At 46.4% G+C, this 26,526-nt stretch overlaps 6 protein-coding genes across 6 annotated transcripts; 2 read left to right on the top strand and 4 right to left on the bottom strand.

Annotated features, from left to right (window-relative positions):
• Positions 1–109: 109 nt before the first annotated feature.
• Positions 110–1,318, bottom strand: cldne (claudin e). Its single transcript, XM_079732280.1, has one exon. The coding sequence runs from the start codon at positions 1,220–1,222 to the stop codon at positions 587–589; it is 636 nt and encodes a 211-aa protein (XP_079588406.1). The 5' UTR covers positions 1,223–1,318; the 3' UTR covers positions 110–586.
• Positions 1,319–2,008: 690 nt separating this feature from the next.
• LOC307073259 (uncharacterized protein) lies at positions 2,009–8,748 on the bottom strand. Its single transcript, XM_079732964.1, has 3 exons — positions 8,145–8,748; positions 8,040–8,046; positions 2,009–3,248 (listed from the first exon to the last, which is right to left on the bottom strand). Exons 1-3 carry the CDS (start codon positions 8,731–8,733, stop codon positions 2,462–2,464), a joined length of 1,383 nt encoding a protein of 460 aa, XP_079589090.1. The 5' UTR covers positions 8,734–8,748; the 3' UTR covers positions 2,009–2,461.
• Positions 4,157–5,897, bottom strand: LOC307072798 (claudin-4-like). Its single transcript, XM_079732281.1, has one exon. It carries the CDS (start codon positions 5,836–5,838, stop codon positions 5,203–5,205), a length of 636 nt encoding a protein of 211 aa, XP_079588407.1. The 5' UTR covers positions 5,839–5,897; the 3' UTR covers positions 4,157–5,202.
• Positions 8,749–9,170: 422 nt separating the features above from the next.
• On the bottom strand, positions 9,171–10,366 carry cldna (claudin a). The gene has a single exon (XM_079732282.1). It carries the CDS (start codon positions 10,254–10,256, stop codon positions 9,633–9,635), a length of 624 nt encoding a protein of 207 aa, XP_079588408.1. The 5' UTR covers positions 10,257–10,366; the 3' UTR covers positions 9,171–9,632.
• Positions 10,367–19,199: 8,833 nt separating this feature from the next.
• Positions 19,200–19,886, top strand: LOC307072621 (claudin-4; the record flags this gene model as incomplete). The annotated part of the gene is made up of 1 exon (XM_079731999.1): positions 19,200–19,886. One exon carries the CDS (start codon positions 19,200–19,202, stop codon positions 19,884–19,886), a length of 687 nt encoding a protein of 228 aa, XP_079588125.1.
• A 5,704-nt stretch (positions 19,887–25,590) lies between these two features.
• On the top strand, positions 25,591–26,238 carry LOC307072622 (claudin-3; the record flags this gene model as incomplete). Its single annotated transcript, XM_079732000.1, has 1 exon — positions 25,591–26,238. One exon carries the CDS (start codon positions 25,591–25,593, stop codon positions 26,236–26,238), a length of 648 nt encoding a protein of 215 aa, XP_079588126.1.
• Between the last annotated feature and the right edge of the window lie 288 nt (positions 26,239–26,526).

Here is a 26,526-nt window from a genome sequence, read left to right as displayed (position 1 = left end):
GGAGACTAGTGAATCAATATTTAAAGATATTAATGAAAATTAACTGGCACTTGTGTAATGGTAAGACTTTCACAGCAAATGATAAGTCGGACCAAACAGGCAACCGATATTGGGTGAATGAATGATTTTTTAATAAAAAATAAACAGTATGATATGCACGTATACAAAACACAATGGATTTGTGAATGATAACAATATAACATTAGTAAAAGTCAAACAATATGTACATACAATTCTTAACCAAAGAAAGACAATTTCTTCAACACATTTGTCAGAGACGTTGGTTTTAAAATCAAACAACTCCAACATGTGTGTATTGTATATTCAGTACACAGGTAGCATGGCTCTCGTCGCAGTCGGTTAGGTTCCCACCCTTTGGGAGCCCGATCAAACCTCCAACAGTTTTGTCGTCCTCTGAACAATCATTCTCTTTCGTCACAGAGAAAGTGACTTCAAAATGGGAAATCACATGTCCCATTTTGAAGGATCAGTGTTATCCTGGACCTTTTCCAGAGCTACCAAGGTCACAAAGGTGTATATATCTTAATTAAATAGTTTATATGAATCGTCTTTAAGCGTGGAGTCCTTAGACGTAGGCCCGGCTGGTGGCGTTGGATCGGGCCTGAGAGTACTTCACTGGGTACTCCGGCGCGTCGTCTTTGGGTGGGCAGGAGCTGCAAAGAAGGGCCCCTCCCAGGATCAGCAGGCCGGCGCAGGCCCAGCCTATGTACAGCGAGGCCCCCATCTCCCTCCGCTGAGGGTTGGTGAGGATGGGGTTGTAGAAGTTCTGGATGATGGTGTTAGCCGACCAGCTCACGGGAATGAGGACGAGCACGCCGGCGATGATGAAGATGACCCCGGCAGCGATGGCCACCCTGGACTTGGCCCGCGGTTCCTCCACAAAGTTGGTGCACTTGCCCCCGGCGATGCCCAGAAGCACTCCGAAGATCCCCGCGATGAGGGAGACGACCACCAGCGCTCTGGCGGCCTGCAGGTCCTGCGGCAGCTGCAGCAGCGAGTCGTAGATCTTGCACTGCATCTGCCCCGTGCTCTGGACCACGCAGGTCATCCACAGGCCCTCCCAGATGACCTGCGCCGTGATGATGTTGGCCCCGATGAAGGCGGTCACCTTCCACATGGGCAGAGCGCAGACGATGATGGTCCCGATCGTGCCGATGATGGCCAGGCAGAAGCCAAGCATTTGGCGTCCCATTGACACCATGGTTGATCGTCTGGTAGGTTGGCTGGTAGGTTGAATGGACGCAGGAGCAGATATGGGAGCCTTGTCGGGTTAAGGTGGGTCCTGCAAGGTTGTCAAGCTGAGTTGTGAGAGTAAGGTGAGACATTTGTATCCCTTTTAAAGGCGTCTTCTCTGAGTAGGCGGAGTCCCTTTGCGTCGACCTGAAACCCAGCTTGTTTCCTGACCCGCCAGATTTTTCTCATAATTAGCATACCAAAGGGACCAGTTTCGATGAGATGGGGATCAGCTCCGAAAATGGATACTTGAAACAGTTCCACTGGACAACCGCTGATGGATAGGGGAACTGGCAGTGCAGGTTTCACCCATTGCTTCTACCACAAAAAGGGAACTGATCAAGGTGTGGAGAACGCGGTGTGTGGAAACACCGAAAGCCAACGGTCAGCAGATGGTGATACCCACCATTGGCTTGGTGGTTATGGGTAAAGTTCAGATAACTGACACACAGGGGATTCTGAATCAATAAACTAGGCTTTTATTTTATTTTATATTTTTAGTTTTTAATGTTGTTATGTTTTCAACATTTTATATTTTTTAGTTTTTAAGTTTGAGCCACTTGTCTTATTCCGCCACTTGTATGCTTTTTTTTAAAAGATTTTTTAAGACATTTTTATATAGCCTTATACATTAAATGTATTATTACTACCATCATATAGGTGTTAAATTAAATATTTTCGAATGATCATTTTCTTTTTAATATTTTATAATTTTACAATGAAATGAATACATAAATAAATGGAATGGAATAGATTTGAGATTCATATTTTCACGTTTATTTTATTGGATAAAACACTATTCATCACACTCACTTCACAAATGTTTCTTTGCACAGGAAAATTGTTTTCTTTAAATTGTTTTTAATATGTTACAACAATATATACAGTGCCATTAGATCACAAGTCAAACTGTTTCCAATCTCATCTCCTGATGCAAAAGAAGACAATGTTTGGTAAACATTAATCATCCTATCAATGAGGAAATTCTTCTCAAGGACTTCAAAAATTAACAAAGGTTCACATTAATTACATTTCAAAATAATCACATTACCGATTCCACAGTCTCAGACTCATGCCGATATTTCAATATAATGTCTCTCAATTTTTCTGCTACCTTAGCAAAGCAGCAGCCACACAGCTTCCTGGTTAACGATCAGTTTAAAAGTCTTAATTTACAGAATATTTTTACAAGGCCATGTCAGCCCTGTTACAGGTACTGTGTGCCAGAGTTCACTGTGGGGGCTCCATAAGGTTTGTTCGGCCCGTAGGAGCCTGTTCCAGAATAGACCCTCGACGGCGGGGCATAGACCGGCCCATAATTGCCAGGATTGGGCATCGGTGCCCCCGGGTAGGGGTACACCGGTGGGGGTCCGTACCCCGGGTATCCATACATCTGCTTCTGCGGCGGGCAGGAGGTCGTGAGGGTGATGCCCCCGACCAGAAGCACTGCCGCGGCAGCCCAGCCGATGTAGATGGACGCGCCGATCTCCCTCCTCTGAGTCTCGATGGTCAGGGGGTTCCGGTAGTCTGCGATGGTGATGGCGGCGGACCAGCACACGGGGATCAGGACCAGGATGGCTGAGAAGATGATCAGACAGCCGCCCAGGATCACCACCTTGGACCTGGACGCGTCGGTCTTCAGGCAGCCCATGCACTTGGCCCCGATGAAGGTGAGCATGAAGCCGATGAAGCCGGCGATGAGGGAGATGATCACCAGGGCCCTGGCGGCCTGCAGGTCCGTGCTCAGCCGGATCACATTCTCGCTGAGCCTGCACTGCATCTGGCCCGTGCTCTGCTGGACGCAGTTCATCCACAGGCCGTCCCAGATGGTCTGCCCCGTCACGATGTTGGCGCCGATAAACGACGTGGTCCTCCACATGGGGATGCCGCAGGTGACCGCCACCAAGGCCAGGCCGATGAAGCTCACCACCTGGCCGGCCACTTCCTTTCCTATCCTCCCCATGGCGGAGGCGGCGGTGTCTGGGTAGAGGCGTCTGGTTTAGTGACCTCGATCCAGGTGCTCCGCGGTGCTGGGGATGTGTTGAAGTGTCGCAGCGTCCTCGGCGAGGGCTTGTCTCAGAATGGCCAGGAGTACAGGGTGTGTTGTCATCAGGTGAGTTGTTCCTGCATAACAAGATTCCTCTTTCTCTCTGTCGGTCTCCCCCTCTCTCGCTCTCTCTCTCTCTCTCTCTCTCTCTCTCTCTCTCTTTATTGGCAGGAACATACAAGGCGGAGGTGGAGCTTGCAGTGCATTGTATTGGTCTTAAGAGCGAATGGTACCTCCCACCTGAAACCGGACGTGACCCTAACGATGGCCGTCCATTATAAGTACCTCCATTTTGGTCCACTTTCACACAGAGGGCTTAACTGATGAGATTTACATTTGTTGTGGATCCGCCTTGACTCCGATCAAAACAACAGCGAACGACCTCCCATCCCATCATTGATGAGGAAATATAGTACAAAATATAGTACATCAATCTCTAGTACTAGTTGTTGATTAAATTATATTGTGTTTCAGCTGTTAGCTGTAGATGGAATGAGTGCCAGAATGTTTTAATCGTATAACCCTTCTTGATGTTCTGAAAGAAGAATGTTTACAACTGTATGACCGGGAGTTTCTTGTCAGACCAGATTTTGAGATGGAATCTACGGGAAGCCATTTTGTCCTAAATACTTTCCATTTATTTGGTGACAATATATTAAACAATTCAATAGCAGGAAGTACAAGGAAAGCACAAGTTAATTTTTTTTTAGGAATTCAGAATAAATAAGATAGGTTTAAAGTGTCTGTATTATTTAATTGTTTGATTTGCTTGCATTTTGCTGTTGAAGAACACTATTTTGAAAGGTTAAATTGTGTAAGATATTTGCTAACCGACAGATAAACATGTAAACAAACAACATTTTAATAATTTATTCATTATTTATAGATGAATTTAAAACATAACCTTCCGGCCATTGAACAGTGTACAACGGGATGTTCTTGCTCTTCATGGTACTTGTAAGAGGATATGTTTTCAGTCCTCACACCCATTGTTAAGGTTTATTTACAGTTACAACACTAGCAAAACAGCTTGGAGAAAAACATTTTAAACATGAAAACACATTGGACACAACCGTTTCTACTATGCTACAGACACTTATTTGAAAGACATTTTTTGTTTTTTGGTTTAAAGGTTTGTTTTGGAGAACAACAGATGATTTATGTTGAGATCATCAATCAAACAAATTGATGATGGGTTAGGGTGAGGGTATAACTATTTTACTATCCTTTAGAAACTTTAGAGAAAATAGAAAATATTGCAAGGATCTTTTTGTTTTTTTGTTTGTAATGTTTGTCAAACAACAAACTATGAATATGACATGATCAATCAACAAATCTTCCCTGTCGTGTATTCATTGGTTTTGATTGCCCCTCCCAGTTTGGGGATCTAATCAGGGTGTTTATGGAGGGGGGGGGGGTAAGGCAGGCTGACCCCTTGAATGGGACACCGGTCCGAATCACAAAGGCTAATTAGTTTCTGCAATCAGGCGAGGAGCGAAGAGCACTCATGCAACCAGAACATAAAAGCTCCTCCCTGCACAAATCCTCTCTGCTGGGAATCAAACATCTCCTTAACAGATGGTCATGAATATTGATTGATAAAGGCATTGACAACGATGTAATCAAGGATTGTATCGTCGACATATATTGCTATCTTTCTGTTGAATATAAAAACCACATGCACGTCGCAATCAAAATGTATAACGACTCAACAGTGCGCAAGTGCCAAGTCAGCGACGACCAGGCCTGTTGAACATCCAAAATTCCAGGTCTTCTCTTCTCAAGTGTTTCTGATTCAGGATTGCAGGACTCAAGATCCACCTCCGTGAAACCTTTGCTTCTGAGCCCAAAGCCTAAAAACCGGTTCCTGGAACCGAACCTGGATGTGCCATCGCCGTGCCCTAGACGTATTCTCGGGACGAGGATCTGGACTTGGGGGGCAGGTATCTGGGGCTGTAATTTGGAACCTGATCCTTGGCCGGGCAGTTCCAGCACAGAAGGGATCCTCCCAGCACCAACATGACACCCGCGCCCCACCCGATGTACAGCGCGGCCCCCAGCTCCCGCCTCTGGCTGTTCAGCATCCCGGGGTTGTAGAAGTTCCTAACGATGGTGTTGGCCGACCACGACACGGGGATGAGGCAGAGCAGGCCCGCCGCGATGAACAGGACCCCGGCGGCGATGCAGGCCTTGGCCTTGGAGCGCTCCTCAGCGATGCACGTGGTGCATTTCCCGCCGGCGACGAAGAGGAACGTGCCGATGACGCCGAGGAAGATGGAGATGACCACCATGGCGCGGGCCGCCTGCAGGTCCTGGGACAGAGCCAGCATGGAGTCGTAGACCTTGCACTGCATCTGGCCCGTGCTCTGCACCACGCAGGTCATCCACATGCCCTCCCAGATGGTCTGTGCCGTCACGATGTTGGCGCCGATGAAGGCCGTCACGCTCCACATGGGCAAGGCGCACACAATGATGACCAAGAACCAGCCAATCAGCGCCAGGGCGAAGCCCATGATCTGGATCCCCTGAGATACCATGTTGGGGTCTGAGAGGCTTTCCGAGGGAGCAATGTCCGACCACAGGTGTCCACAGCGGTCCTGGCAGATAAGATGTGTGGGGGAAACAGTGGGAGTGGTTTTATAGATTCTAGGTGGGAGATGGGGGTAGCTAGACATGAGGGTATGTGAAAACTCGATCCTCAACTCCTATTGGCCGGATGCTTTGTTTACACACAAACAGAGATCCAATGACCGCCAACAGAGCCCACCTAATAGATTACTAAAACGGAAAGGTCAGATAAAGCAGTGGCATTTTTATCTTGTGCTTGGTGTACCATTCAGTGTGCCTTGGAAGTCTGGGAACACAAGGAAGGCTTTCCTTTTTTTAAACAATAATAGGAATCTTTTAGTTTAATTTAGATGTTTCAACTGTATTTTGGGTGAATATAATCACTTATATAATCACCACTCACGTGTTACACACAATGTATCACTGAAATAATATCAAATCCAAACTTGAGTCAACCATGTAGAGACACTTTGTGGTGAAAGAATATGTAAAAAACAGTGGCACAAAAGCCGTAACAATGGTGTTAATATGTTTTAAAAATGTACATCTCGGTTGGCTTTGGCAGCAATCATCCAGGTCATAGATTTAACCATATTTTGCATTGAAATGTTTGTACACTTTAAAAACATTTATGCAAAATGGCATTTTGGTTTAAGTCTACCAGGGTTCTCACGGCTGTTAGATTTAAAGCATGACATACAGATGTCCGATACAGCATACATACATTTGACAAGAGGAAGAGCTATCCAGTCCCTCTATGGGGCACATCAGGTATCTCAACCTATTGTGTAAGTTACATACAACACAGGGCAGAACCCAGCGGCTGGAGGCTGGGTTGGTGCTGGGTGACATCAGCAACATGAACTTCGCAGACCTTTTGTGTGTTGTGAGATTGAACCAGCTACGCCCATTTGTGCTGCAGTTGAATTGATGTGGTTATTCCAATATTGATGTACATGCTTGGAATATTTTCAGCCTCACTTTTAATTTAGGTCAATTGGGTGAAAATGCAGGCCAGACGACTGCATGTATGCCATATTCAGCCAACATAGTAAGAGTTCATTTAGGTTTGGGTCCGTTCAAGGAATTCTTTACGTTTAACTGTTTACTCCAGGGGTCAGCAACCTTTTCAACTTGAAGTGCCAGTTTTACATTTTCTCATTAATGAGTGTGCCTTAAGCAACAATATATTAAAAATTAAGCTGAATTATGACACAGCGACCAAAAACATCGAAGACCTGGAATTGTACTATTTCCATATAGTCCACAATCATGCATCAACATTTTTAATGTTTTTTTGGTTGTTATATTTGCAACATGGGCTTACAAATTATAATTACATATGTCCCATCTTAAAACACCATTTTCAGAAACTCATTCAAAAACGTATTTGCACTGTGAGAAATGTAAAAAACAAGAATATATGAGAATGTTGGAACCATCCACATCAATATCTTTAAGACATGTACAGCTTTGCAAAACCATGTGAAGGCGATGCATACAGGCCACTTGGAACAATATTTTAAATATTTTCTTCTCTATTACTCACAACATAGGTTTAAAAACTATTTATTGATCCCATTTCACTGGTTTCTGTAACTAATTTAAACATATTTGCACTGGGAGGAAATGCCCAAAACAGAATAAAGTGCAAAAATAATCGGTAGTAATGATTATGCTGCCGCATTGTGCTGTGATTTTTTAAAATAATAATAATAAAAGAAAAATTAAAAATAACTTCTTTTTTTTTTTAAGTGTGCCAATGATTATGCTGCCCCGTGCCAGTGGTGGCACGCGTGCCTAGGGTTGCCGACCCCTGTTTACTCCAATACACATTCTTTCTTATAATTGTGTTTTTCTTTTCGAATATGAGAGTAAATATTTAGAAGCTGTTTTTCTTAGTAATAGTACAGTTTTCTTTGTTTCTTCCTTTAGAAAACAATGCATCTGCTGTATTCATGACTACTTGCACTGTTACATCTGCAAAATCGATTTAAATATTTGTCAGCTGAATACTAGAATGCAAAGATAAAATATACCATGATGCTATATCTAAAGTCTTATGAAGTTTCCTTATGAGACAGCTAAACTTTAAGAAGTTTCACTGTGTTGCATTTACTCAGAAAGCAAACAAGACATTGAAGTTTAAAAAATAATTCTTAATTTATACTTTTGTGCTAAAACACGCCATGCGTACAACACACCTCACAACACAAACAACAACACACAGCAGATTGGCACAACACTTATTTCCTTTTTTTCTCCCCAAGGGAGCCCGAGTACTTGGCGGTGTAGTTATCCTTGGGGGGGCAGTTGACACACAGCATGGCCCCGCCCACGATGAGCAGGGCAGACGCGCCCCAGCCGATGAAGAGCGCCGCGCCCAGTTCCTTCTTCTGGGAGCCCAACACCAGGGGGTTGCAGAAATCTTCAACCACCGTGCTGGCCGTCCAGCAGACGGGGACCAGACACATGATGCCGGAGATGATGAACATCACGCCGGCCGCGATGGCGATCTCGGACTTGGTGTCCTCGACCTCCACCCAGTTGGTGCACTTGCCTCCGGCCACGGCCAGCAGTATGGCCAGGACGCCCACCAGGATGGAGATGATCATGAGGGCGCGGGCCGCCTGCAGGTCCTGGGACAGAGCCAGCGTGGATTCGTAGACCTTGCACTGCATCTGGCCCGTGCTCTGCACCACGCAGGTCATCCACAGGCCCTCCCAGATGATCTGCGCCGTCACGATATTGCTGCCGATAAAGGCCGTCACGCGCCACATGGGGATGGCGCACGTAACGATGGCCCCAATCACTCCGATAAGGCCCAGGGGGAAGCCCAGAATCTGCAAGCAACCTGCTGCCATGATCCCTTTAGAATGCTTTTGATATTTGTCGTCACAAAGGATGAAAACGGTTGAATGTGCGTGAGATCAGCCGCGTCCTGGTTGAAAGGATTCCAGAGAGTTAATGTTTAGGAAAAGGTTGGAACTGGTTTTTAATCTGTTAACCTCCAGGCTTAACCCATTGTGACGGCCACAGGGTTGCCTTTGCTCTTGCTGCTTTGTGTAATCTGTGCAGGCAGCTGGTGGGTGGAGCCACACCACTTGGTGAGATGCGGCACACCTGAGCAGGCTTGGCTGGGGAGCCTATTAAGCAGCCCTGCCCAATTGGCTCACTCTCGGCAGGTTGTAACAACACAAACACTCACTCAGTCACTCAGTCACTCACAGTCACGTGCATGCCAGCCCCCCCCCCTATCACTATTTGAAATGTTGCACTTACTCAGAAAGCAAAGAAGACATTGAAGTTTAAAAAATAATTATTTATTTACACTTTTGTGACCCCAGTATGTGCACAAACAACTTTTAACAAAAAAACAACATGATTGAAATATTTCAAAGCAGACACAGTAAAAACTCAACATTGAACATTTGAAATTGGTGAGTCTTGTGTGTGTCACGTAACCGCACTCCTTTACTTGACTCGGTTGTTTGGGTGATAATTCTTGTCACTCGATCTCCGATACAGAAAATCACCCTGATCCCTCATTTGTCTTTGGAGCTCAGCATACAATGGTCCAACTACACCTGATATACACTGCTAAAACACGATCTTCAACATGCGAAGATCACACTTCCCATCACACACACAACACACAGCAGATTGACACAACACTTATTTCCCTTTTTTCTCTCCAAGTCCGTTTCAGTCTCTCCTCGCTCATTTCTTCCTCAAAATTCGCTGGGTTTTCCCCCCATGATCCTCAGACGTAGTCCTTGGACACGCCGGACCTTGCGCCTGAGTACTTGGCGGTGTAGTTATCCTTGGGGGGGCAGTTGACACACAGCATGGCCCCGCCAATGATGAGCAGGGCAGACGCGCCCCAGCCGATGAAGAGCGCCGCGCCCAGTTCCTTCTTCTGGGAGCCCAACACTAGGGGGTTGTAGAAGTTTCTGACCACCGTGCTGGCTGTCCAGCAGACGGGGACCAGACACATGATGCCGGCGATGATGAACATCACGCCGGCCGCGATGGCGATCTTGGACTTGGCGCCCTCGTCCTCCACGCAGTTGGTGCACTTGCCTCCGGCCACGGCCAGCAGTATGGCCAGGACGCCCACCAGGATGGAGATGATCATGAGGGCGCGGGCCGCCTGCAAGTCGCTGCTCAGAGCCAGCATGGAGTCGTAGACCTTGCACTGCATCTGGCCCGTGCTCTGCACCACGCAGGTCATCCAGATGCCCTCGTTGGTTGTCTGTGCCGTGACGATGTTCTGCCCGATGAAGGCGGTCACCCTCCACATGGGGATGGCGCACGTAACGATGGCCCCAATCACTCCGATAAGGCCCAGGGCGATGCCCAGAATCTGCAAGCCACCCGCTGCCATGATCCCTTTAGAAAGCTTTTGTTATTTGTCCTCGCAAAGAATGAAAACCGGTGAATGTGTGTGAGATCAGCCGCGTCCTGGTTGAAAGGATTCCAGAGAGTTAATGTTTAGGAAAAGGTTGGAACGGGTCTTTTATATGTTAACCTCGAGGTGGGGCTTAACACACACCCCCCCCCCCCAAACACACACGTATACACACTCTCACACACACTCACAGTCACGCTGTTTTGTGACGTGTGTGTACCAGCCCCCGCTCCACCCCTGCCTCAGGACATGTGTCATCACGTCAGGTTTTGTCTTCTTCTGTCCCGTAACGGATTCAAGTGATACCGCTAGCACAATGACTCACACGGTACTTTGGTTCGATGAAGCTTCCCAAACTCCTCGACACACCCTCAGGAGTATATAACTATTATCGTAGCACGCCATTTTGTATCTCTTTGTGCTTTTGGATTAGCCGCGTCATTGTCTTTGTCACCATACATAGGAATGTGTTAAAAACGTGCACGGTACTTTACTCACAGCTGTGGGAAAGCATTCCCCTGTGTTCACAAGGAAAAGGGTACTTTCAAGGAAAACTGAGCAATTGAGATCGCTGTGAATACTATAATGCCCTTATGACATGGTGGCTTAGCATTATTCATATAGATACAGGTTGAAGTTGTGGAATTATTCTTTGATTAAGACAGGAGCAAAAAAAAATCCACATGACGGTTATATAAAATGTCTGATGCATTAAATGTTTAATTGAAATGAGTGATACAGTCAAAAACATGAGACCGCTGGGTGAATTAGTTCAGTCAAGTTAAGGCTTGAATAACGTCTCAGTCATTTCCCTTTTTCTCCTGAAGATCTGACCATTGTTTTTATACCATTCAAACCTCTTCCTTTCCTCTCTGTTCCTCTTTCTCTTTCAGAGAAATATAATCTGTTCCGCTTTAACTTCATCTCATTTCTAAACCAATAAAATCTCAGCAGAAGAGAAGCGGAGGTTGGGTATAGAAGAAATGCAGGTGCTAGTCAAGCCAACATTGGGTTTACAAAGAAGCGATAACTTTGACCATAATGATAAAATTCTTAAAATGACATAATATTTGATCACCCAACTTGCTCAACATTATTCAGCACACTTCTTAGGGTCAAAACACACACACCACAATTAAACTAGCATCTATGCCCATCAAGACAGCCTACCCTCTCTCACTGGGTACTCAGAGAATGCAGACATGACAACCGCACAGAGAAGTAAAAGTGAGCGCTTCTGACCTTAAGGTGAGATGTTCAATCGATCCCTGGAGCGGCCGCTGTGTGATGAACACGCGTGTGTGTATGTGCGTTTGTGTGTGTGTGTGTGTGTGTGTGTGTGTGTGTGTGTGTGTGTGTGTGTGTGTGTGTGTGTGTGTGTGTGTGTGTGTGTGTGTGTGTGTGTGTGTGTGGGGTCGCTCTTCAGGCCGTGTGTCTAGTACAGGTCACTCTCGCCAGGTGTCCATAGTTGTAGCAAGGCGAGAACCACAAGGAGATGTTTCCACAACAGCAAAGTCAAAATAAATAAATGATGTGATGTCGGTTGCTAGACTGATGTACAGAAGAGGAGAAAAAAAAGAGAAGAAAACCGTCGAAAGGACCAGTGAGAGTGGTTTGAGGGTCGGGGGGGGGGGGGGGGGGGGGGTAAAGAGAATTAAAGAGAATCAGATTGTCTGAGGACCTGAATGGGAGCAGTGTTTGTGGGCCAGAAACTGCCGTTTGGACAAGAATGGCTCTATTTTACCCCCGGTGGTTCATTAAAGCCACCGGAGCCCAGCGATGCGGCGATCGGGTTCCACGCGCGGGTATATCACACAGGAATGTCTACAATTAAGGCTGTGAAGGGAGACGGGGGAGACGGGGGCGGGGTGCGATCAGAGCTTCCTGCGTGGAGATTCCTTTGCGGTGCCATGGCTGCGTCAACGCCACACTAAGACTACTGTCTTCTTCACGTGTCTGTTACAGTGAATAACACACACACACACACACACACACGCGTGTGTGTGCAGGCCTCTTGATGTCCGGTGTCCAACGAAGCGACCTTTGAGCCACAGCACTCATCATACAACGTGACTTATACAGGATCATTTAATAATGAGAATTCAAGAAATTTGTCTTTTTTCCGTGTCACCTGCAGAGGAAACTGTGACTGCAAGAACGCATTGTCTCCTCTGTGTCCACAGGCAAATCAGTGCACTTGTGTACTAGTGCACTTTTGTACTTGTGCACTTGTGTATATTACAATGCAGTGAACTCATCAGTCTTTGTCTTTAGGTCAGTGTTTCCCGACCTTGGGGTTCGCCTGGTAGACAGATGGAGGCACAGGAGTTGGCGGACTCATAGTATTCACTTTAGATATTTCATGGTGCGTTGTAGGAGAAAAAGTAATCATTAAAAGGTTTTAAAGGGCACATAAAGATCCCACACTTACAGATTAGTGATTCTTAGCCATGAGCCCACCTATAACTACTGTGGTGTGGTATGTTGATAGGGTCAAAACGTTGTGTGCAGAGGCACATGTAAACTGGTGGTCACAAGAAATTTCTCTGACCTCGTAAAGATGGGTCACGGGTCAACAAAGGGCTTGGAACCACTGCTCTAGATTATGGTTTAAAGGGACTGAGGTGCTCTGAGCAAAAGGACGCCAACAGACTGGTAGTGAGGGGGAAGTTGGGAAGGCACACAGGTGCATTACAGGTACGTTTTACCTTCAGAAAGCGTGTGAAAGCCGAGAGGATCTTGGAGGACAAGTGTGGACAGGCTGGTAAGGGACAGGCGCCATTGCCCGGCTGGTTCACTCCCAGCACATCGAGTCGAGACACAGGACCATAACAGACACACCAGTCACCGCGCTCTGATAGGTTCAGAGCAGAGGAGGCTCAACGTGACATTCAACGCCTCCTTACAGTATTTTGAAAGAGTTTGTTGGACAATCTCGTAAAACATGACAATTCAATTCAGACTTTTATTACCTTCACATTCTTTTCATTTTACGCAAGGGAAACCCAAAAGTGGGGAAGGTAAGAGAGGAACAAGGGACAGTCCCAGTCCCAATAATAACCGATAACATGCTCAAATCAATTTGAATCATTCTATAATTTTGATCCATCTATCGATGGATCTATCGATGGATCAAATGCGTGGGCAGTTTCTATATGAGCAATAGACTCAGGTTTGTGTTTGGTGTGTGATGTCATCACTGCGTTTCACAGGGGGCCATTATGGGGAAATGGTGGCACAGTTTCACTAGGAAGTGACCTGTCGACTGAGTTGTCGACAGGTCAGGACTCATGACTCATACCTGTTGTGACGCAAAGACACACACACATAAACACACACACACACAAACGGAGGAACAATCAAACACACACTTACACAAACACATAGATATGAAAACACACGCACACATACACACGCACACACATCATACAACTAGATTCCAGATGACATGAGTTTTCTTTGTTTGAAAGAACTCTGATATGAGATGTGAAGATATTTACATTTCACTTTTAGTTTGTGTTCGATTTAATTTCCTAACTCATCCAATCCAAATGTTACGCTGTTTAATTATGTGCGTCAAATACTATTGGTACTGTTGTTTTCTGACTCAAAGCGATCGGGAAGAACTGCATTATTGATGTACATCTGTCCTAAATGTGTTTGAAAAGTAATTATGTAAAACTGTACATGCTGTGCAATACACTGGAGATCAAGAAGCATGGCTCATGGAGGATTTGAAGGTCTGGAATATTCCGGTTGTGTGTCGGTTGAGGTGTAACCAAGCGATTGCCACATTGTGTTTGGACACAGGCACCTTTGTAGAATTTTGCCCGCAGGGTTTTTCAGTTATTAATTTTTATATCCGTGAAACACAAAGGAAGCTATTTATGGCATTGGGGGGGGGGGGGGGGGGGGGGGGGGTAGCCTATGTGTTTTCCTCTGTTTTAACATTTGAGAGCTTTTATGAATACGCGTCTTTCAATCATCTAATCAATTACCTGTAGACTAACAGCCTGACTATGAACAAGGTTAGTGAGACTTAAGGAAATAAGCATGACAAATGAAGCGTTTGGTTCAGATGTTTACAAAGTCACAAAGTCCACATCCGGCTCCTTGTGAGGTCTTCAAACTATGCGGTTGTGACCTCATTTCATCTCACATTAAACAGCTCCCTAAAGGATTCTGGGGACTGTGAGCCGAGATGAAGTAATCAACCATTTTTAAATAAAGCACACACACACACACACGAGTGTGTGTGTGTGTGTGTTTGTATGCGTGTGCGTGTGTGTGTGTGTGTGTGTGTGTGTGTGTGTGTGTGTGTGTGTGTGTGTGTATGCGTATATGTGTTGGTACATGCTGACACACCTGTAGCCGTGTGTAGAAACCGGTGGGACTGGTTTCCTCTCCCACAGCAGGTGCATCGCCGCACGGCACAAGCATACACACGCAGGGCTACGGCTCTTACCACTGACTACTGAGTCATTGGACACTTTGTCTCAGAGACGCTTACAGGGAGTTAAGAGAGACATGACTCCCAGCCACGGCCAAGGGTTAGTCAGGGCATTACACTAGAGGATGAACCACCAGTGGACCGGACTGTACATCAGTATTCGACCCCAGAACCTTTTCAGAACCCTGTAGTCCGCGGTGTGCCTCATGGATGGATGGGATTTATTGCATACCCCTGCCATAGGTTACAAAATCCTTGAAAGTTGTTGGTGTTTACATTTATGTCAACTAACTAACTAGCCAACTAACAAAGCTAGTTATGATTAGCTTTATTATTGAGGCCTCATTCCAAATGCAATTCTTAGTCTGTTTTAATACACATTTCCAACATGCTGAGTTAGAGGGCTTCCTCACTGCTAACATTGAGATGAGGAAACTCAGGTAAAACCAGTCAGGTGTTATTTAAGGCCACTCCAACCGACACAAACCTCTGCCCATACCCCCACTGCTCCGGTTTTGAAAGATGCAAGCTGACAGGAGCCAATGAGAGTGCAGTAAAGTGTAAGAGCGGTGTCTTTAAACCTTCCCTGTTTCACGGTTTCACCCAATGCTGTTCCAACCCCCTCCCCCCCCCCCCCCCCCCCCCCCCCCACACACACACACACACACACACACACACACACACACACACACACACACACACACACACCTTTTCCTCGGGCCAAATCATTCTATTATTTTTTATATTTAGACAAATGTGTTGTATTAATAAGGATACGGATAAAGATTAGAAGAGGTCCCTCAGGTTTTATTATTTATTCAGACTTTTGTAGTTCAAATTGTTTTACGTTGAAAAAAGCTGCAGGGAAAAAAGAGAACGAACCGTTGAAAATGTGAAACTGCCACTTTTACTCAACATAATAAACAGCTGGTTAAACTGCCGTTTTCTAAAAACAATTGAAGAAACACAACAATTCAAAACAGCCAACAAAAAAAAACTTTGTCAAGATGCCTCAGAGAATGCTATTGGCATGCTTTGATTGATTATGGACCTTGCACAGAAGCTTTTCATCGATGTCTTTTTAGCATTAACTCTTGTGTTAGAGAGAAAACGTTTCACAGTTTGTTAGCATCCCGCACCACAAGGTGTCAGTAATCTCCATGCAGGGATCATAACTCTGCCAGGTTTTATATTTGAAAAATAACAGCAGTGCAGGGTGTGTGTAAGCATGCTTGCTTGTGTGCATGCTTGTGTTTACGTGTAGTGTTTGTGTGCATTTGTAGTCCTATGTGTGGATACTTGCATTTGTGTGTGTGTGTGTGTGTGTGTGTGTGTGTGTAGCCTTCTATTCTTTACTCAAATGTATGTTATCCCAATGCAGCAGCCAAAACGGAGGAAAATACGTGGTTAACATCACAACATTGTGTAGCCTAGACCTAGCAAGGATACTGACATTTGGATACTCGCTTCTGCTTCGATGAGTTTGCTTAGATATGATTAAGTTTCTAAATATATGGAGACCAGATATTTACAAACTTAATTGCATCATCAGTGTGAGGAACTACAGTAACACGGTTATGTGCAAGAACAACAAGTCACTTACGAAATATAGTCATTTTGCTTAGCTTTGTCTCTTGCAAAAGGAGAAATCGTGGCTCCTTTCTCCAAGAGTAGTCGCTGAGCTCTCATTTACTGAGCAGCAGCAGCGCGATGTTTGGGTGCGCCGCTCTAAGTTACCCGTGTAGAACGTTGCATCAAATTAGTTCCGTAAAATCAGTAAAATCATAATTATTTTATTTGGTCAGCACGGGGGGCCACAGGGGGGGTCAGGGACATGTCTACAGGGGCACTGGCCCCCGTAGGCACCCGTGTAGAACTGACATTGGCCTGCATCACCTTCGCTCCCATGATGGGCAGCAGCTCGCGGATTTCATTGTTTTATCTGGTTATCACTGGTTATCACTTGCTTGCTACATCCTATATAATCCAGATAACCCAACAGACACACACACACACACACACACACACACACACACACACACACACACACACACACACACACACATGCACGCACAACCAGGTCACTATTCAGCGCATGAATTTGAGGAAAATAGTGAAATGGCAATTCTAAAAACAATAGTAGGCTATACAATAAAGTATTGGGTTAGACTTCAATAGAATGAACACATGCCCTTCTCCAGCTAGAACTACTCATGTTGATATCGCTGCGTTGTCTCTATCTAGACAAGGGGGGGAGGGGGGTGTCTGGGTAGTGTCCCCATCAAAGCTCAGACCAAACCTACGCCCTTGGACACAGCCCACCAGTTCTGCTCCTCCGGCTTGGCTTAGAGCCAGCCTCCCAAACACCTAGCCCAACCCTGACAAACCTCTTCTTAATCCCACTGTGAACGCCCTCAAAATGGATGATATTCAACATCACCCTTAGCAGCCAACACTTTGAAGCAAAGCGACTTACAGTGAATGTTGGATACATGACATCAATGAGCAGGTAGGTGCTAAATAGGTATCTGGGTCAGGGTTTGGCTAGAGATAGATTGCAGACATTTTGGGGCATTACACCTGTAGTCAGAACCCTAACACTAGACTACACTAGCCTGCCCCCCAATGGTGTGTTTTATACAGCATGTGGAGGCATCACTGACCAAAGCAGTTATCAGCCAGTCTTTGAACCCCTCCAGCACTTGGTAACAATCACGCGGTCCGATGTTATGATGCGTGTGATGGACACCGCGCTCCTGACCCTCGATGACCTCCGACCCTGGCAGGAAGAGCCTCAGACCGGGTCAACCCTGACAGCTCTGCCCGGGAGCGACACCGGCGTTGTTTGTCTGTTTGAATGTTTGTGAGTCAACAAGGCTCTTAAACTATAGTAAAAAATAATATAGTAAAGAAGTTCACTGTTCCCTTTCTGTCAACTTGATGAGGGTTTCTTCTTCCTCAAACTCGGGCATTAAGCGGTTTTGTGTGTCTATTTAACATCTATTTTGTGGGGTTTTTTGTAAAGAGATTTCAAAGTTATGTTTCAGTGCGAACATAGAGATGGGTTTCATTAACACAGTGTTCTTTCTGCTGTTGTTGCCAAATTTCTTGCACAATATTTCGGTGGAAACTTCAGAACCAACACCCTTTCACAAATTATCACCTTAACCAACTCTACCATATTTAGAAGTGCAGAGTTGACAAAATTTGGCATCTTGACTGTAGTAAGTTCATCCCAAAGGTGACTTACCTCCACAAGTCTGGTTCGTGTTTACATTCATGACAGTGGTGAGGGCTAATATATAATTCAAAGCCAACAAGCATAGGATCTGTGCAAAGCATTTTATTCACTCATTATCGCACATGATCATCTTGAAGAATTTTCCTGTTATTATTGAATAGTATTACTAATTGCTACTTAGTTGACGCTTTAATCCAAAGCGATTTACTGTGATTTCCGCTTTTTAGACACATGTCATTAATGAGGTAGGTGGTGAGCCATCTCTTTGAGGAATGCCTACAGATAGACTGGGGAGACATCGGGGATCGAACCCAGTAGCTTTGTGGCAGGGAGATACTATCCGGCCCCTTGAATGCAATCATGTCTTTGAGTTTTCTGAGAAGAGAGAGCTGAGGTTTGGCCCTGTGTCGGTAGCTCTCTCTACCTGGCGTCACTAGACAAGGTCGGCCATTGTTTCCTCGCCACGGGATCTTATTCACAAGATGAGTTGGCGTTTTCTCTCAGGTGGTCACATGACCCCCCCCCCCCCCCCCCCCACACACACACACACACACAGAGTCACTTTCTTAGCATTTGAATAAGGAGCAGCCGATTGGCTCCATGATTCTCTGTATCATATTCCTGATCCAAGAAAGGGCTCCTTGAATCAGAAAGGGATTTAAAAAGCGAATAAGTTTGGATCTGATTTCGATGTGGACTGGATGCTGTTTGGATTGGATATCGATGTGATTGAGGACTTATAATTATTCAGAAGGTGTTTGTGCATATGTGTGTGTGTGTGTGTGTGTTTGTGTGTGTGTGTGTGTGCGTGCGTGTGTGCGTGTGTGTGTGTTTGTGTGTTTATCAGTGTGTGGCCTTGGGTTGGAGGGGGGGGGGGGGGCTACCCAAAGACCTGTGCATCAACTCATCCCGATCCCCCTGTCGCCCGCGGCCCCCTCTTGTCCCCGAATGCAAATGTGATTGAGAGGTAAACAGGGCGCCAGCTTAACTTGACTCCACCTTCACCCTTCTTTGCAATATAAAGAAGGTCGCCTCTCACCCTCTCCCCTTCCTCCTCACCCGCTCGCCGCCTCACAACCGGAGCCGCTGAGATCCCATATCGCCTTCCCGTCTCCGGAGGGGCTGAGCCCAAACAGAGGGAGCCTCTATCCTCCAGCGCGGTGCCCAGGAACCAGAGCCTCTCCCCGGGCCGCCGTCGCCTCCGCAGCCCCCTGGCCTCTCCTCAGCCATGTACTCCGCCGGCCTGGAGATCCTGGGCATGATCCTGGCCGTGGCCGGCTGGCTGGGCGTCATGGTGACGTGCGGCATGCCCATGTGGCGGGTGGCGGCCTATGTGGGCCAGAACATCGTCATCTCCCAGGTGATCTGGGAGGGCCTGTGGATGAACTGCTCCGTGCAGAGCACCGGCCAGATGCACTGCAAGGTGCACGACTCCATGCTGGGGCTGCCGGTGGACCTGCAGGCCGCGCGCGCCCTGGTCGTCGTCTCCCTGGTGATGTGCGTGGCGGGCATCGGCCTGTCCACCGCCGGCGCCAAGTGCACCAACTGCAGCGCCGACGCGGCCAGCAAGCCCCGGCTGGTGGTGACGGCCGGGGTGACCTTCCTGCTGGCGGGGGCTCTGCTGATGGTGGCCGTGTCCTGGACGGCCAACGCCATCGTGGTGGACTTCTACGACCCCATGCTGGAGGAGACGGGCAAGAGGGAGTTCGGCAACGCGCTGTACTTCGGCTGGGCCGCGTCCTGCCTGCTGGTCCTGGGGGGCGCGCTGCTCTGCTGCTCCTGCCCCCCCAGGCCGCCCGGAGCGGCCGGCAGCGGAGGAGGCGTCAAGCCCCACGCCCGGGCGGCGACGACGGCGAACTACTCGGCTGTCAAGGCGGCGTCCGTCAACGGTTACACCAGGAGGGACTATGTGTGAATGGGGGGGGAATGCTAGCTTAGTCCCCGGCCCCCCCTCCTCCTCCCCCCCCCCCCCCCCCCCTGCACACCTCCAGAGGTAGATGCAGGTGAAGGCGTCACTGGGGAGGTTGTAGACGTGATGAGCGAGAGAGGGAGAAGATTGATCGGAAGTGGAGTGGAGAGTGTGGATGGGGGGGATGAATGAACAGGTGGACTGGATGGATGGATGGATTGTGCAGGCAGCACCTGTCACCTACCCGTGAGGAACCCATGGTTCGTACATTCTGCTCTCAGTCTTTTTCTTGTAATGCTGGTATGTATATAGATAAAAATAGGATAAAAAAAGTATAACATTCATTATCTAGCTACAAAAGTAAACAGTGTTCCCCTTCCTGGAGATTTTTTAATAATCTGAATAAAATCTTTGAGAAAGAAATGTGTCTTTTTTTTTCGATGTACATAAGCAAAGGTTTGTTTGTAACGAATGCAAACACAGACATTACACATTTTGAATGAAGACAACGTTAAGATATCCAATCATGTGATACAATCGCTATCGCTAGAGATACTGTTGTCAGAGAGCTTTCTTTTCCTTACCAACAGAAAGAAAACGATCCATTCAGGTGGATTCCCATTAAATATTACATAGGTATTCAAGAATTTCACCCCAAGAACTCAAATCTTCAGAAAGTGTTCTGAAGGGAGTCAACGAGTCGGTTGGAGGGACGGGGGGGGGAGGGCTTTTCTTAAGTTGAATTTGTCCGACTCAAGACGGGGTCCGTTGGCCACCCCACGCAAGCCTTCGGTTACACCTCAGGTCACTGAACCCAGCCAGGAAACAAAGGGCGGTCTGTTTCAGAGGAGCAGCCTGGGCTCTCTCTTCAGGTGTATCCCGTCTCTCCGAGGCTGAAACCCATTCAGAGATAAGAGGATTCCATCAGGGTTCCCTAGCCTCCACAAAGACCCCATTGATCCACTGCTGCACCGCACTTACAGCCCTTATCTGGAGGTCCGAGGAACAGAGAGCGCTGAGGGGGAACAAGCTTGTTCTTGATATCCCCCGACATCTCTGCATCAGGTGCACGCTACCTTAAAGGTGCTGTAGGTAAGATTCTGCAGGTTTTAACAGAGTATGATTTTGGGACTCAACTCCTAAAACCAGACTTGTGAATGACACGCTAAATGGTTTCCTCGAGAAGAGATGCCCTGATTGGTCAGAAAAAACCCAAGAGCGGTCTTATTTTGAAATAGTCTGATACAGTGGCAAGCGCTATCAACAAGAAACTGATTTTCTCACACTGCATTTCAATGACCTATAACTGATGGATGGCTAAGGCATTTCTAACAAATTACATTCAAATGGTGGAATGGTCAACAGCACACCTTAAGTGATCCACCTAAGCATGTATGTAACCAAGGTAAAGTCAGTTTAGAGCCATGGGGTGTTGTACAGTAATCAACTAATATTATGCAAAAATGTATCCTGAAGTTCATACTACAGTTGATCCTATAGAAGTATATAGGGGAGGAAATTGTCAGGGTCAGGGTGTTCCCCACCCGGCCGAAAGGTACTGGGTTTGATTTCCAATATGCCCAGTCTACCAGTAGGCAACCTTGAGCTGCACTACCCTCTACCTGCTCACTTGGATAAAACCCTCTGCTAAAGGACTTAACAACTTAACATAAAACTCAGACTAATATTACTAGCAGGGAACTTGCACAAACTGTCTAGAACTAGGAGACTAGAGTGCCAATGTGTGAAAATGGGTTGCTATTATCAGCCAGATGTCAGTTGTAAAAAAAAACATCAGGGTTGTTCAAAGGAGGATGTTACCAGCAAACACATGCCAAAATCAGCAGACATGAAAAACTATAAATCTATAGTTTACGACCACAAGAATTACTATTAAAGAAATAGCTAGTAACCAGAACATAGTGTCTCGTGCTGTCAGTGCCGTGATGTGCTAAGAACAGACAGCTGGGCTCTCAATTCACTGGAAACATTCTGTCCAAACAGAAAAGCTTAGCCCTTCAAAAATCTGTTGGCTGGTCGCTTTCGGTTTTATCTGGCGAGCAGAAGCGTTCACTAAGCAATCAACACTAAGGGAAACGCCAATGACTAATCTAAGAGAAATTCTTTCTGAAATAAATGATATGTTCCTTATCAAAAGAGAGGAGTTGGGCCAGCAGAGGTGTGCGTGGGGTGCCAAGAACACCACACGCACACACACAAATACACACATAAACTCTCTCCAACTCTATCTGCTCCGTGCGTCCACTCTCTGTTATTTAGGGTAATCTTGTAAATCGCGGTGAAGTCATAGTGCTTCTCTCTCGCTCTCGGAAAACGCTACAGAGTCAGCCTTTAACCACAGGGGCTTCCCATCTAAGACTATGAGAACAGAGCGGGAGAGACAGAGACAGAGACACAGGCAATGAGAACAGAAAAAGCGAGAGAAAAAAAGAAAAGGGAGAGAGAGAGAGAGAGAGAGAGAGAGAGAAAAATAGATACTTGGTGGATTAGGAATCTGTGTCATCGGTATAACTGCTTTGTTTTGACCATTCCAGGATGGGAGGAAGGTGGGAAACAAAAGCAACAGGAAAACAAAACAACATCAGTGTTAAACCCCACAGTGAAAAGCTGTAATGTCTAACCTTGTGCATTAGTGTCTGACCAGTGTGTGTCCGGTGTGTGTGTGTGTGTGTGTGTGTGTGTGTGTGTGTGTGTGTGTGTGTGTGTGTGTGTGTGTGTGTGTGTGTGTGTGTGTGTGTGTGTGTGGAAATAAGGGGTTGAGGGCTTTCATGCCGTGTGTACCATCAGAACAAGGTCACTGATAAGACCAACGACCCCTGACCCCGCCCTTGGTTCAGGGGAGTAGTGGGGGACGGCTGGATCACTTCTTATCGTTTCTCATTCAGGAAAGACAAATGTTGGTGGGTTGAAATACAATTTACAATCTGAATTTCCACATTTTTGTACCGAACACATATTCACTACTATATCTTTATTGCTTATACGATTACATACTGTATATCCTCTTTAAAATGAAGAATTTAACACCTCTGCTGTCTCAGCTCTGACAGATCTCTGCAAGCTGGTGTTATTGAAAACATGTGTTTACAGTTGGTAAATTCTCACGGTCATCTGTGGGAGTCTTTTAGCTGGCACAGTTATAGATGTATTCTTTGCTTATAGTATAGTTTTAAAAAAATGTGTTTGTGTTTCAAAAGCGTAAAGTATTTTGTATTGTTGTTTTGCATGAAACATACTAAAAGTTTGATTGATTGATTTTTTAAAAAAATATTTAAAAAATAGATATTTTCTATGAAACCCCTATCTCTTAAAAAAAAACTAAATGTCCTCAACGGCAACATTAACTTTCAACCTTCGTTCTTAAACTCCCTCTATCAGGCCCCTAGATTTGGAATAATTTTCTTTTGTATATTAATAATAATACCCCTGTGGTTGATGTGAAAAGGTTTTGTAAGACTTTGCCAAACAAAGGAGAACTCAACAATAAGAAGAATGTGTTGATATGAATTAATTTCACTTTTAATCTTTCAAAATCCTATCGACAAAGAGGAGGTATTTTTCAAAAAAAGTCTGAATTCATATTGGTTACATTTTAAGAGAGGTAATATTAATCTGTGTCTTAGCTTCCTGTTACTAGAATATTTTTCCAACAAATAACATTGAAATAAACTTGAGAACCAACTCTACCACCCTATTGTTAGAAAAAGACTCCAGACTTGTGTGGCTTGAAGACGTGAACTCTTATTTGGCTTCTACTGATTATCATTCATTCACCAGCATTTACCATTCAGTCTGTTAACCGTTAACTGCTTCAGACCTGAGCTACTCACTGCTTGTTTGCACTCTTCCTCACCCCACACCGTTTGGGGAAAGCTGGCCATTCAAAGTAGTGTTTGTGGAAAACATTTGAACCCCTTTCATCAGTGAATAAACTGCCAGACTTCCTTCCGATTAGAAGTAGCCATGTCCAAAACGCCTGAGAAGCCATCTCTAAACTAGTAGTAGCATCACACAGAGAAATATTCTCAAAATGAATGTTGTTGTCATGGAGATACTTGGAGTGAGTCTAGCTGTCCTGGGTTGGTATCTTTTAGCACACTTCATTAAAGTTAGAAAACCCTATTTTTCAATATTGAAATCCAAATTTAGAGAAACAGAGGTGGTCTTCATAGTCTGATGTGTACAACAAGAACTGCAAGGTTTTACTTTACTCAACCATTTTTCTTGCTTATTTACAGCTAATTGAATGATCAATTAATAAGCGTCTTTGGTATCAAATCCCAAAACTCACAGCATTCCTTAGTTCTGAGCTACATAATTGACTCACGAACCAAAGCAAAACATGGGAACATCGACTTTTATCCACTGCTGAACTTAATCAACCCAGTACCTCTCTGTGTCTCTCAGCCCCCCCCCCCCCCCCCCCCCCCCCCACACACACACACACTCCACTGTCTCCCATATGTCTTCAGCCTCCATGATTACAGGTACCTTTTATTTTATCTCCACCCTCTGTTCAAACAATGAGGCTGTTTCATTCTGTAGATGAGGGGGGGGTGGTAGGGGGTGTGCTTGTCAACATTGGGTCATAGAATGTTTGGGGGGCATGCTCCGTTGCTTTGGTTACTGGGCCATAAGGGAAACCGCCCGACCCCAAGGAATCTCAAGGGCACTCGAATCACGGATGGACGGAGCTGGAGGACAGAACGCCAGACAGACAGGTGGGTTGTTTTAACTTCAGGAATGGAAAAAAAATAGATGGAAGGGAGTTGGATGGGAGTTATTATTTTCAAAATAAATAATTGGGGAGCTAAGGCGGTGGGGTTAAGTTTCACCATGACCAGGGTTGTCCAAAGGATGCTACTAGCAAACACATGCCGATAGCAACAGACATCCACTACAATCCAATCGGAGGACTTTACTCAACCATTTGTCTTGCTTATTTACAGGTCACTGAATGATCAATTAATAAGCGTGTTTGGTATAAAATCTCAAACCTCACAGCATTCCTTAGTTCTGAGCTACAAGAGTGGCTCATGAACCAAAGCAAAACATGGGAACATCGACTTTTATCCACTGCTGAACTTAATCAACCCAGTACCTCTCTGTGTCTCTCAGCCCCTCCCCTGTGTCTCTCAGACTGTGTCTCAGGGGCCAAAACACACTGATCCTCTCAGAAACAGAGGAAAACATGAGTCTGCAGAAAAAGAAATACACTTACTTCTCTAGAACATAAAACATTTAACCTGATTGAAATGACACCAACTAGGCACCCTCCTGAACACGAGGAATACAACGCCATCATATTCCTCCAGCCCTGTCTGCTATAGTTGGAGCAGTAGCCAGTGCAGGAAGGAGTCAATTCCTTTGTCCAGTCTCAGTAAGCTGATAGCAGAGAGCCTCCCAGTTCCATGAAAGCATAGTCTTTCTCTCCTTGCTGTGACATCACCGCCTGAAGCTCTGCCCCTTTTACCTGATCTACCTATAAAGTTAGCACAGTGAACTCCAGCAGGCAGATCATGGACAGCGCACAGGCAAAACCAGGCTTCCCTCTCTACTAGCTGACTCGTCGATTGCTCCCCCACCCACCACCATCACCACCACCACCACCACCTCCTCCACCACCACCTCCATCACCACTGGCACTCCGACACCTCAGACCAATCGGAGACCAGGCAGACCAGACGCCATGTCGGCAGGCCTGGAGCTGATCGGGATCACCCTGTGCATCCTGGGATGGGTCATCGCCATCGTGTCGTGCGCGCTGCCCATGTGGCGCGTGACGGCCTTTATCGGCAGCAACATCGTGACGGCGCAGATCATCTGGGAGGGCCTGTGGATGACCTGCGTGGTGCAGAGCACGGGCCAGATGCAGTGCAAGGTCTACGACTCCATGCTGGCTCTGTCCCAGGACCTGCAGGCGGCCCGCGCCCTCACCATCATCGCCATCCTGGTGGCCATCCTGGCCGTGCTCATCGGCATCGTGGGCGCCAAGTGCACCAACTGCATCGAGGACGAGGCGTCCAAGAGCAAGGTGATGATCGTCTCCGGGGTGTTCTTCATCGTGTCGGGCGTGATGCAGCTCATCCCCGTGTCGTGGTCGGCCAACACCATCATCAGGGACTTCTACAACCCGCTGATCACCGACGCGCAGCGCCGGGAGCTTGGCGCCGCGCTGTACATCGGCTGGGCGGCCGCCGCCATGCTGATACTGGGGGGGGCGCTGCTGTGCTGCACCTGCCCCCCCACGGAGACCAGGTACAACCCGTCGCGCATGGCCTACTCAGCGCCGCGCTCCGCCCCGGCGCCCGGCTTCGAGAGGAAGGACTACGTGTGAAGACGGTTCAGTTGACTTTCTTTTTTATCAAGTGTTTTGGTTGTTGTGGTTGTGGTTTGAAGAGACTATTGGGTGGATGAGGAAGAGGGACAGACTGGTCCAGTGTGGACCAGGGAAGACTCCGAGAGGGCGCCAAGATGAAGGATGCGTTCGGTGTTGACGATTTCAACTGTTAGGAATGTCTTCAATCGCTATGATGTTTGGCCCCGGGCCGAAACTATGCTTTAATACATCTTCATTTTTGACAGGAACAAAACAAAATGATTGCTGCAACTTTGCTGCTTCTTT

Source organism: Pollachius pollachius (genome assembly GCF_949987615.1).
Source record: "Pollachius pollachius genome assembly, chromosome: 3".
Classification (NCBI taxonomy): domain Eukaryota; kingdom Metazoa; phylum Chordata; class Actinopteri; order Gadiformes; family Gadidae; genus Pollachius; species Pollachius pollachius.
This window is presented reverse-complemented; position numbering and strand designations above follow the sequence as displayed.

Excerpts from the sequence above, each read along its gene's own strand:
- cldne (XM_079732280.1), bottom strand. The coding sequence starts at position 1,222 with ATGGTGTCAATGGGACGCCAAATGCTTGGCTTCTGCCTGGCCATCATC.
- LOC307072798 (XM_079732281.1), bottom strand. The coding sequence starts at position 5,838 with ATGGTATCTCAGGGGATCCAGATCATGGGCTTCGCCCTGGCGCTGATT.
- LOC307073259 (XM_079732964.1), bottom strand. The coding sequence starts at position 8,733 with ATGGCAGCAGGTTGCTTGCAGATTCTGGGCTTCCCCCTGGGCCTTATC.
- cldna (XM_079732282.1), bottom strand. The coding sequence starts at position 10,256 with ATGGCAGCGGGTGGCTTGCAGATTCTGGGCATCGCCCTGGGCCTTATC.